The following is a 12,769-nucleotide window of genomic DNA, read 5'->3' as shown; positions in this document are numbered from 1 at the left end:
AACTCCAAAGATTCACCACCCTCTGAGTGAAGAAATTCCTCCTCATCTCAGCCCTAAATGGCCGACACCTTATCCTGAGACTGTGACCTTCGCCCCCCCCCCACCCGCCACTCCCTAGTTCTAGACTCTCCAGCGAAGGAAAATCTCGTCCCGAAGGATAAGACACTGGCCTTTCACCTCTGGGGTCGAAGTTCAAATTCAACCCCCTGCATTGGGACAAAGGTTTCATCTGTCTATTGGCTATAAGGCGTCTACACAAAGTTGAGCCAAATTTGCAATCTCGCTTGGAAAATGGAAAATTATCGCACATTATCGCCCTGAGACATATGGCTGGGGGTTAAGTCCATCTAATATTGTTATACCTGTGCTGGGAGTGTTTGATACAGATTGGGGTGCTGAAAAAGAATGCGTTCCATTAGCCAGCTCCTTATGAGCACAATAAAGTTATTAATCCTACTTCACAGTCAGAACACTGAACTTACACCCCTCATAGAAACATAGAAAATAGGTGCAAGAGTAGGCTATTTGGCCCTTCGAGCCTGCACCACCATTCAATATGATCATGGCTGATCATGCAACTTCAGTACCCCATTCCTGCTTTCTCTCCATACCCCTTGATCCCTTTAGCCGTAAGGACCACATCTAACTCCCTCTTGAATATATCTAACGAACTGGCCTCAACAACTAGAGAATTCCACAGGTTCACAACTCTCTGAGTGAAGAAGTTTCTCCTCATCTCGGTCCTAAATGGCTTACCCCTTATCCTTAGACTGTGACCCCTGGTTCTGGGCTTCCCCAACATCGGGAACATTCTTCCTGCATCTAACCTGTCCCGTCCCGTCAGAATTTTATATGTTTCTATGAGATCCCCTCCCATTCTTCTAAACTCCAGTGAGTATCAGCCTAGAACGCTCACAGCACGGAAGGAGGCCATTCAGCCCATCGAGCCCGTGCCGGCTCTCTGCAAGAGCACTTCAGCCAGTCCCACTCCCCCCGCCCTTTCCCCGTAGCCCTGCAATTTTTTTTCCTTCAGCTACTTATCCAACTCCCTTTTGAAAGCCGCAATTGAGTCTCTCAGACCTGATGGCACAGCACCCCCCCTAGCTCCCCTGGGGGTCCAGGCAGTGACCCGCAGAGTCTGCACCTGGCCCCTCCCCTTTAATGAAGGGTCGCGCCCCTTTCCACGTGGCAGCGCTACGCGTCCCAGCATGTAGCGCTGCCCCCCCCCCCCCACCTCCGTGTGCTTCCAACCCGCTCGCCCCCCCCCCCCACAGAGCGAGTGGAGCGCGTTATCATGAGCTCCGCTCGCTCTCGGGGGACGGTGACCCCAATATCGCGAGCGGGGCTGGACTTCCGCGTCTGGCGCAGGAACTCGCGGCTGTAACCGCCCCCCACCAAACGGGGTGCCAACCAATTTCCTCCCCCCTCCCCAATGAATTCATAGAAACTTAGAAAATAGGAGCAGGAGTAGGCCATTCGGCCCTTCGAGCCTGCACCGCCATTCAATATGATCATGGCTGATCCTCTATCTCAACACCATATTCCCCCTTTCTCCCCATACCCCCTGATACCTTTTGTTTCTAGAAATCTATCTATCTCCCTCTTAAATATATTCAGTGACTTGGTCTCCACAGCCTTCTGTGGTAGAGAATTCCACAGGTTCACCACCCTCTGGGTGAAAACATTTCTCCTCATCTCGGTCCTAAGTTTCCTACCCCGTATCCTTAGACTGTGAGCCCTTGTTCTAGATTTCCCAGCCCCGGGGAAACATCCGCCCCACATCCAGTCTGTCCAATTTTATACCTTTCAATGAGATCCCCTCTCATTCTTCTAAACTCTAGTGAATACAGGCCCAATCTCTCCTCATACGACAGTCCTGCCGTCCCAGGAATCAGTCTGGTGAACCTTCGCTGCACTCCCTCTATGGCAAATATACCCTTTCTTGGGTAAGGAGACCAAAACTGCACACAATACTCTAGGTGCGGTCTCACCAGGGCCCTGTATAACTGTGTGAGTATAACATGTTTTACTGCTGAATTATTGAATGATAAATATCTCACCGGTTTGCTTCTCAGTTAAGCCTACTTGTTCCACGGGCTCCTGTCAGAATGGCGGCACTTGCAAGGGGACTGCAAATGGAATCAAATGTTTGTGTCGTCCCTCCTATGGAGGGCAGTACTGCGAAAGTAAGTAGTCTCCCTTCATTCTGGTTACTTCTCGCTCCTTCTGAAGGTGCTGGGGCAGATCGACATCACAAAGGGTTTTGATAGTGTAACTAAGGAGTAACTGTTTCCACTGACAGGAGGGTCAATAACTGGAGGACACGGATTTAAGATAATTGGCGATGGAATCAGAGATGAGATGAGGAAAATTCTCTTTGCACAGCGAGTTGTTGTGATCGGGAACGCGCTGCCTGAAAGGGCGGTGGGAGCAGATTCAATAGTGACTTTTCAGAAAGGGATTTGGATAAATAGTTTAAAGAAAGCCTTTCATTTATATCGCGCCTTTCATAGAAACATAGAAACATAGAAAATAGGTGCAGGAGCAGGCCATTTGGCCCTTCGAGCCTGCACCACCATTCAATATGATCATGGCTGATCATGCAACTTCAGTACCCCATTCCTGCTTTCTCTCCATACCCCTTGATCCCTTTAGCCGTAAGGGCCACATCTAACTCCCTTTTGAATATATCTCAACAACTTTCTGTGGTAGAGAATTCCACAGGTTCACCACTCTCTGAGTGAAGAAGCTTCTTCTCATCTCGGTCCTAAATGGCCTACCCCTTATCCTTAGACTGTGACCCCTGGTTCTGGACTTCCCCAACATCGGGAACATTCTTCCTGCATCTAACCTGTCCAATCCCATCAGAATTTTATATATTTCTACGAGATCCCCTCTCATTCTTCTAAATTCCATTGACTATAAGCCTAGTCGATCCAGTCTTTCTTCATATGGAAGTCCTGTTATCCCAGGCAACAGTCTGGTGAACCTTCGCTGCACTCCCTCAATAGCAAGAATGTCCTTCCTCAGATTAGGAGACCAAAACTGTACACAATACTCCAGGTGTGGCCTCACCAAGGCCCTGTACAACTGCAGTAAGACCTCCCTGCTCCTATACTCAAATCCTCTCGCTATGAAGGCCAACATGCCATTTGCCTTCTTCATCGCCTGCTGTACCTGCATGCCAACTTTCAATGACTGATGTACCATGACACCCAGGTCTCGTTGCACCTCCCCTTTTCCTAATCTGTCACCATTCAGATAATATTCTGTATTCCTGTTTTTGCCACCAAAGTGGATAACCTCACATTTATCCACATTATACTGCATCTGCTTAGTGTCATCTGCAAACTTGGAGATATTACATTCACGACCACCGGACGTCCTAAAGCGCTTTACAGCCAATGAAGTACTTTTGAAGTGTAGTCACTGTTGCAATGTGGGAAACGCCAAGTTGCGCACAGCAAGCTCCCACAAACAGCAATGTGATAATGACCCAGATAATCTGTTTTTTGTGATGTTGATTGAGGGATAAATATTGGCCCCAGGACACCGGGGAGAACTCCCCTGCTCCTCTTCGAAATAGTGGCCACGGGATCTTTTACGTTCACCTGAGAGGGCAGACGGGGCCTCGGTTTAACGTCTCATCCGAAAGACGGATGAGACATGAGAAATGTGCAGCGTAGATTTACCAGAGTGATACCCGCACTCCAAGGGTTAAGGAGAGATTACACAAATTAGGGTTGTATTCCCTGGAATTTAGAAGGTTAAGGGGTGATTTGATTGAAGTTTTCAAGATATTAAGTGGAACACCATAGGGTAGATAAGAGAGGGTAGATATTTTTGCTGGTTGGAGAGTCTGGGACTAGAGCCAGAGTCTAACGATTAGAACCAGACCTTTCAGGAGTGAAATTAGGAAACACTTCTACACACAAAGGGTGGGAGAGGTTTGGAGTTCTTTTCCGGCAATCAATGCTGGGGATCAATTGTTAATTTTAAATCTGAGATTGATAGTTTTTTATTAACCAAAGGTATTAAGGCAGTGACTAGTGGGGTACCGCAAGGTTCTGTGCTGGGGCCCCAGCTGTTTACATTGTACATTAATGATTTAGACAAGGGGATTAAATGTAGTATCTCCAAATTTACGGATGACACTAAGTTGGGTGGCAGTGTGAGCTGCGAGGAGGATGCTATGAGGCTGCAGAGTGACTTGGACAGGTTAGGTGAGTGGGCAAATGCATGGCAGATGAAGTATAATGTGGATAAATGTGAGGTTATCCACTTTGGTGGTAAAAACAGAGAAACAGACTATTATCTGAATGGTGACATATTAGGAAAAGGGGAGCTGCGTGTCATGGTACATCAGTCATTGAAGGTTGGCATGCAGGTACAGCAGGCGGTTAAGAAAGCAAATGGCATGGTGGCCTTCATAGCGAGGGGATTTGAGTACAGGGGCAGGGAGGTGTTACTACAGTTGTACAGGGCCTTGGTGAGGCCACACCTGGAGTATTGTGTGCAGTCTTGGTCTCCTAACTTGAGGAAGGACATTCTTGCTATTGAGGGAGTGCAGCGAAGGTTCACCAGACTGATTCCCGGGATGGCGGGACTGACATATCAAGAAAGACTGGACCAACTGGGCTTGTATTCTCTGGAGTTCAGAAGAATGAGAGGGGATCTCATAGAAACGTTTAAAATTCTGATGGGTTTAGACAGGTTAGATGCAGGAAGAATGTTCCCGATGTTGGGGAAGTCCAGAAGCAGGGGTCACAGTCTAAGGATAAGGGGTAAGCCATTTAGGACCGAGATGAGGAGAAACTTCTTCACCCAGAGAGTGGTGAACCTGTGGAATTCTCTACCACAGAAAGTTGTTGAGGCCAATTCACTAAATATATTCAAAAAGGAGTTAGATGTAGTCTACTAGGGGGATCAAGGGGTATGGCGAGAAAGCAGGAATGGGGTACTGAAGTTGCATGTTCAGCCATGAACTCATTGAATGGCGGTGCAGGCTCGAAGGGCCGAATGGCCTACTCCTGCACCTATTTTCTATGTTTCTATACGGGGCAAAGGCGGGTATATGGAGTTAGGTCGCAGACCAGCCGTGATCTCATCGAGTGGCGGGACAGGCTCGAGGGGCTGAATGGCCTCCTCCTGCTCCTAAACTCTCGAGAAAAGAACCCCAGTTAGTTCAGTCTTTCCTGATCGTTATAGCCTCTCAATTCTAGTATCATCCTTGAAAATCTTTCTTGCACCTGCTGCAGTGCCTCGGGAACCATTTTATAATTTTTTTTTTTAAACCCTCTTTCCATCATATTTTTGTGGAAAGAAAATGTAAGTCAGTGCGGCAACGGATGAGGAGGTCCCATGAACAGCTTGCGATATGACCCCAATATTAATGGCTAAGCAATAGTCAGCAGAAAATAAGCGTTTGCTTTTCGCTTGTGTGTGGGGCGGGGAGCAGGGGAGAATGTGTGTGTTGTTGAGAAATTCGGGTGGTTTGCACCTCCCATTAGTGCCCCTGGGTGGGGGAGGGGGGGGGGGGGGGCGCTAATGGGGTGTGACACTGCTAACGACTAAATTCCGCACGTGTTCAACCGGGGTAGCGCCCCGCTCCGCTACGCCAGCGACGGCAGCGTCATTGCCCGTGCGTAGCGCCCCGGAACGAAAAATTGGCCCGCGCCCCCTGAAGCTGGGCCGGGCGTTGAACACAACGTCACCGTGCGTAGCGCCCGCCATTTTCACCAGGCCGCTGACAGCGAGCGCTTCTCCGGGGGGGTGGGAGACGTGAACGGGGCAGCAGACCGAAGACTCGCGGGGCGCTACTTTAAAGGGGAGGCGTCGGCCATCTTGGGGGGGAAAAAAAATGCCCGCCTTTTTTCCCCGGCTTCGAACGCGGCGGGGGGGGGGGGGGGACGGTGGTGGGGGGGGGGGGGGTTCCGTGCCGCGATCTGGCAGCCCGGCGCCCCGCTTGAGTGCGGGTTTGGTGTCGCGGCCCCCCCCCCGCCCCTCCCGCTCCCCGGTGGACCAGGTAGGACCCCACCCCGACACACAATCGGCATCTGGGACCCTCCCCTGTAACGAAGGGGGCCAGCCCCTCCTACGGAGTAGCGCTACGTGGCCCAGTGCGTTGCGCTGCGTCCCCTGCTCCCTCTGCTTCCGCGCACCCCCTCCCCCCCCCCCCCTCGGCGCCCCGAAAAGGAGGTGAAGCGACCACCTCCTTTTACGCTCCACCTCCTCTCGGGGGGGGAGGAGGAAGGGGGTAACCCCAGTTTCGCGAGCGGGGGGGGGGGGGCTTCCGCGACTGCTGCAAAAAGTCCCGCCGCGCGGACGTTACCAAGCGGGGCGCAGCGGAATTTTTATCAGGAACCAAGGAATTCATGTTTTACTGCTGAATTATTGACTGAGTCATTTGTCACTCATTTGCTTCTCAGTTGGGCCTACATGTTTGGTGGACACCTGTCAGAATGGCGGCACGTGCGAGGACACCGCGAGTGGAATCGAATGTTTGTGTCGTCCCTTCTACGGAGGGCAGTACTGCGAAAGTAAGTCGTCATTGCGGTTCACCTCTCGCTCCTCCTGTAGGTGCTGGGGCAGGTCGACATCACAAAGGGTTTGGATAGAGTAACTAAGGAGAAACCGCTTCCACTGGGAGAAGGGTTGGTAACTGGAGGACACGGATTTAAGATAATTGGGCAACGGAGCCAGAGATGAGACAAGAGAACATAAGAGACGAGGAGAATTTGTTTTTTCACAGGGCGAGTTACTTCCGATAATTAGCTAAAAGGGTGAGAATTATTTTTGCGCAGCGAGCAGTTATGATCTGACATTAATAAGTCACTTAAGTTAAAGTAACTTAACTCAATAGTAATTTAACGCAATGGTAACTTAACTCAATGGTAACTTAACTCAATAGTAATTTAACGCAATGGTAACTTAACTCAATGGTAACTTAACTCAATGGTAAATTTAACGCAATGGTAACTTAACTCAATGGTAACTTAACTCAACGGTAAATTTAACGCAATGGTAACTTAACTCAATGGTAACTTAACTCAATGGTAACTTAACTCAATGGTAAATTTAACGCAATGGTAACTTAACTCAATGGTAACTTAACTCAATGGTAAATTTAACGCAATGGTAACTTAACTCAATGGTAACTTAACTCAACGGTAAATTTAACGCAATGGTAACTTAACTCAATGGTAACTTAACTCAATGGTAACTTAACTCAATGGTAAATTTAACGCAATGGTAACTTAACTCAATGGTAAATTTAACGCAATGGTAACTTAACTCAATGGTAAATTTAACGCAATGGTAACTTAACTCAATAGTAATTTAACGCAATGGTAACTTAACGCAATGGTAACTTAACTCAATGGTAACTTAACTCAATGGTAACTTAACTCAATGGTAAATTTAACTCAATGGTAAATTTAACGCAATGGTAACTTAACTCAATGGTAAGTTTCAATGGGAAATTGGACCAATGCAGAAAGGGCAGAGAATTGCAGGACTATGGGGAAAGAGTAGGAGAGGGGGCCTGGGATTAACTGGAGAGCTCTTTGTCGGCCGGCACGGGCACGATGGGCCGAATGGCCTCCTTCCGTGCCGTAAGGTTCCACGGGGCCGAAATTCGGTTGCCGAGCACTACCCGTTAGCGCCCGGCGGAGGCGCTAGCAGGCCGCTAATCTCCGACCGGCCCAGCGCCGCACCGGCAGCGCCTCCCGGGAATTTCCTAGGGGTTCACCGGCGGCGCTGACGGTTAGAGCGCCGCGCTCTCCAGCGCCACCCACTGGGCGAGGGGAGATGCGCGGGGCGACGCCCCCCCCCCTCCCCCCCCCCCCCCTCCCCCCCCCCCCCGTTAGCGCCGCGTTCGCAAGCTTCGTCGGGTTGGCCCGCCTCTCGCGAATCGCGACGGAGAAAGCCAGTGCTGCCCAACCTCCCGGGGCGCGGAGGAGACGGCTGAGCAAGTGGGCGTCCATTACAGTTGCGATTTGTGAATTTCCATTGCGTTATTGAGCACGTATTGCGCCCTGAGCGGATGGTCAACGGTCTTCAAGGGAGCTCCGGCCCATTTTGTTGGTGGATCGAAAAGATCCCGCGGCCACTATTGGAAGAAGAGCAGGGGGAGTTCTCCCCGGTGTCCTGGGGGGCCCAATATTTATCCCCCAACCAACATCACTGAAACGCATTATCTGGTCATCCGTTCACTTCGAAGCTGACCTGTCCCATTTCCTTCTCAGGCGGATCGTGTGAACCAAATCCCTGTCAGAATGGGGGCACCTGCTTTAAGGACGAAGGCCAATTTGAGTGCTCGTGTCCTGCTTTGTACGCCGGGGACCTGTGTGACGGTAAGGGCTTGGCGCGTGCGTCTTTGAATGGCTGAGAATCCTCCTGGAAGTTAAGTGGACACGAGGGGATTAATCCAGCTCCCCGCCGAGCTCACTGCGAGAGCGAGGAGATCGGGCACGGCCTCTTGTCGACCACCCTCCGTAAACTTCGACTGGTCCAACACTCAGCTTGTCCCTCTGCTCGATCGCACCAAGTCCCATTCATCCATCGCCCCCACGTGCTCTCTGAGCCACCTCGGCTCCCGGTCCGGCAACGCCTCATATTTAAAATCCTTGTCCTTGCGTTCAAATCCCTCCACGGACTCACCCTCCACCCCCCCCCCCCCCACTCCCCCCACCCCTCTCTCTGTAACGTCCTCCAGCCCTACATCCCTCCAAGAACTCTGCGTTCCTCCAATTCTGGCCTCTTGCACACCCATGTTCCCACGCGCCTGCTGCCCTTGACCTTCTAGGCGGGTAGAGGTCGCGGGTTTGGGAGGTGCTGCCGAAGAAGCCTTGGCGAGTTGCTGCAGTGCATCTTGTAGACGGTGCACACTGCAGCCAGGGGGCGCCGGTGGTGGAGGGAGTGAGTGTTGAAGGTGGTGGGTAGCGTGCTGATCAAGCGGGCTGCTTTGTCCTGGATGGTGTCGAGCTTCTCGAGTGTTGTTGGAGCTGCGCTCGTCCAGGCAAGTGGGGAGTGTTCCATCACACTCCTGACTTGTAGATGGTGGAGAGTCAGGAGGTGAGACACTCGCGGCAGAATACCCAGCCCCTGACCCGCTCTTGTACCCACAGTATTTACGTGGCTGGTCCAGTTAAGTCCCAAAGGTAATTCGGCAGGGTGCCGTGTCACAGGGCGGAGCAGGAACCAGGGCCAATTCGCAGTTCAGAGGGACAAGGACGTTGGCCAGTAGCCAAGGACACCTCGCCCTATCGCGACAGGGAGAGTTTTAGACCTTTTGCGTGGGGTGAATGTGCACTGCGACCACCGTCCATTCTCAGGAGCGAGTCGGAGGCAGGAATTCCAGCTTTGCATGCCTGAAATTCCAGGCTAAAAATAACCTTCAGGGCTACTCAATGTTGACGGATTGTTCTTCATCTGTTCCTAGATATCACCGATGTCATCATTGTGGGGATACTCGTGCCCCTCCTGATCCTTGCCATCATCGGGGCCATCCTTGGTTACATCTGCTGCTGCAGGTATGTACGAGCAAAATATCACTGCCGCAAGAAAGAATAGAAACATAGAAACATAGAAAATAGGTGCAGGAGCAGGCCATTCGGCCCTTCTAGCCTGCACCGCCATTCAATGAGTTCATGGCTGACCATGAAACTTCAGTACCCCATTCCTGCTTTCTCGCCATACCCCTTGATCCCCCGAGTAGTAAGGACTTCATCTAACTCCCTTTTGAATATATTTAGTGAATTGGCCTCAACTACTTTCTGTGGTGGAGAATTCCACAGGTTCACCACTCTCTGGGTGAAGAAGTCTCTCCTCATCTCGGTCCTAAATGGCTTACCCCTTATCCTTAGACTGTGACCCCTGGTTCTGGACCTCCCCCAACATCGGGAACATTCTTCCTGCATCTAACCTGTCTAAACCCGTCAGAATTTTAAACGTTTCTATGAGGTCCCCTCTCATTCTTCTGAACTCCAGTGAATACAAGCCCAGTTGATCCAGTCTTTCTTGATTCAATATTTCACCCTTATTAATCGTTGGGACGTTGGGGCTGAGGATTTGAATGCCTTCAGCGGCGGCGTCAGAAAGCTTGCGGATTCAGTTCTTCTGCTTCTAAGACGGCCCCTCGGAGTCGAGGATGACTGGCTTCCACACTAACACGAGTTCTCAGGTGACTCACAGTCTCTGGTCACAGGTCGGGGCAGACAGTGGTTGGAGGGACGGGAGGGTGGGGCGCTTGGGTTGTCATGCACTCCTTCCGCGTGCTCCCGGCGAGGAGACTCGAGGTGTTCGGCGCCTTCCCGGATGGGGCGGTCTCGATCCAGGTGTCAGTGGGGATGTTGCACTTTATCAAGGTGGCTCTGAGAGTGTCCCAGGTCAAGTGCAGTGAGGTTAACCGCGGGTTAACCGCGGAGTGAAGCTCCCTCTACGCTGTCTCAACAATGAGATCTCCAATTGCCCGTGGCCACTCTCACTGAGATTGACAGTGTCGGACCAGGACTGTGGGTCCATGCCCACCGTGAACTCGATTGTGACTACTTTAACTTCTGTCGGCTCTTTGCTAACTCTCAAACTGATCCCACTGCCCCGCTCTCTCCCCATAGCCCTGTATCAATCGGCAAACTAATCCCACTGCTCCCCGCGCTCTCCCCATAGTCCTGTATCAATCCCCAAACTAATCCCACTGCCCCGCTCTCTCCCCATAGTCCTGTATCAATCGCCAAACTGATCACACTGCCCCACTCTCTCCCCATAGCCCTGTATCAATCCCCAAACTAATCCCACTGCCCCGCTCTCTCCCCATAGCCCTGTATCAATCCCCAAACTAATCCCACTGCCCCGCTCTCTCCCCATAGTCCTGTATCAATCGCCAAACTGATCCCACTGCCCCGCTCTCTCCCCATAGCCCTGTATCAATCCCCAAACTAATCCCACTGCCCCGCTCTCTCCACATAATCCTGTATCAATCGCCAAACTGATCCCACTGCCCCGCTCTCTCCCCATAGCCCTGTATCAATCCCCAAACTAATCCCACTGCCCCGCTCTCTCCCCATAGTCCTGTATCAATCCCCAAACTAATCCCACTGCCCCGCTCTCTCCCCATAGTCCTGTATCAATCGCCAAACTGATCCCACTGCCCCGCTCTCTCCCCATAGCCCTGTATCAATCCCCAAACTAATCCCACTGCCCCGCTCTCTCCCCATAGTCCTGTATCAATCGCCAAACTGATCCCACTGCCCCACTCTCTCCCCATAGCCCTGTATCAATCCCCAAACTAATCCCACTGCCCCGCTCTCTCCCCATAGTCCTGTATGAATCCCCAAACTAATCCCACTGCCCCGCTCTCTCCCCATAGTCCTGTATCAATCTCAAACTGATCCCACTGCCCCACTCTCTCCCCATGGCCCTGTATCAATCTCAAACTGATCCCACTGCCCCGCGCTCTCCCCATGGCCCTGTGTCAATCCCAAACTAAGCCCACTGCCCCGCTCTCTCCCCATGGCCCTGTATCAATCTCAAACTGATCCCACTGCCCCGCTCTCTCCCCATGGCCCTGTATCAATCCCAAACTAATCCCACTGCCCCGCTCTCTCCCCATGGCCCTGTATCAATCTCAAACTGATCCCACTGCCCCGCTCTCTCCCCATGGCCCTGTATCAATCCCAAACTAATCCCAATGCCCCGCTCTCTCCCCATGGCCCTGTATCAATCTCAAACTGATCCCACTGCCCCGCTCTCTCCCCATGGCCCTGTATCAATCTCAAACTGATCCCACTGCCCCGCTCTCTCCCCATAGTCCTGTATCAATCCAAACTAATCCCACTGCCCCGCTCTCTCCCCATAGTCCTGTATCAATCGCCAAACTAATCCCACTGCCCCGCTCTCTCCCCATAGTCCTGTATCAATCGCCAAACTAATCCCACTGCCCTGCGCTCTCCCCATAGCCCTGTCTCAATCCCCAAACTAATCCCACTGCCTCGCTCTCTCCCCATAGCCCTGTATCAATCCCCAAACTAATCCCACTGACCCGCTCTCTCCACATAGCCCATGTATCAATCCTCAAACTAATCCCACTGCCCCGCTCTCTCCCCATAGCCCTGTATCAATCCTTATCATAAGACAATCCCCCCAGTCTGGTGAACCTTCGTTGCACTCCCTCTCGGGCAAGTCGACGGCACCTCCGACAGTGCAGCGCTCCCTCAGTACGGCACTGGGAGTGTCAGCCTGGATATTTCAGCTCCAGTCCCGGGAGTGGGACTTGAACCCACAACCTTCTGACTCACAGGCGGGAAAGTCCGACTCACACCGCCACGGTTGACACTGCTGACTCAAAGTGTAACTGGACGACCCTGGAAATGGGGGGGGGGGGGGAGGTGGGGATGGTGCTGGGGGGGGAGGCGCGTATGGTGTCGCGCTTTGCTACGGCTGCAGTTGCTGCCGCTCTGTACCCGAATGATCACGAGTGCCTTTGTTTTGTGAATAGGAATGGAGGACTGAAGGCAAGCGACAGGTTGAGTGACAGCAGCTCCTTGGACAGTGACATCAGTATGCAGGACTGGGGTCAAAAGCCACGCACAAGACCCGGTGGAATAGCAAACCCAGATTACCATGACTAACCGCCATGGCCGCTGGGACTCAATTGGAATTTTGGTGGCGTGACTCCCGCTTGTTCCCCTTCCTCGTCGCGTGAATAAATTCTGCCGGTGCCCCCCCCCAATGTAATTCGTGTCTGTGAACGCTGTGTCAATACAATCTG

At 51.9% G+C, this 12,769-nt stretch overlaps 1 protein-coding gene across 1 annotated transcript in view; it reads left to right on the top strand.

Moving 5' to 3' along the window:
• Positions 1 to 12,769, top strand: part of LOC139232819 (zonadhesin-like) — a 197,652-nt gene extending 184,883 nt beyond the window's left edge. Inside the window, exons 56-58 of the mRNA XM_070863314.1 lie at positions 2,076 to 2,186; positions 9,443 to 9,533; positions 12,497 to 12,769. Coding sequence (XP_070719415.1) covers positions 2,076 to 2,186; positions 9,443 to 9,533; positions 12,497 to 12,629 — 335 coding nt within the window. The 3' untranslated portion in view covers positions 12,630 to 12,769. The remainder of the gene's footprint in view (positions 1 to 2,075; positions 2,187 to 9,442; positions 9,534 to 12,496) is intronic.

The sequence above is a fragment of the Pristiophorus japonicus genome, chromosome 20, assembly GCF_044704955.1.
Source record: "Pristiophorus japonicus isolate sPriJap1 chromosome 20, sPriJap1.hap1, whole genome shotgun sequence".
NCBI classification, from domain to species: Eukaryota; Metazoa; Chordata; class Chondrichthyes; family Pristiophoridae; genus Pristiophorus; species Pristiophorus japonicus.
Note: the sequence above shows the minus strand (reverse complement) of the source record. Positions and strands in the feature narration are given on the sequence as shown.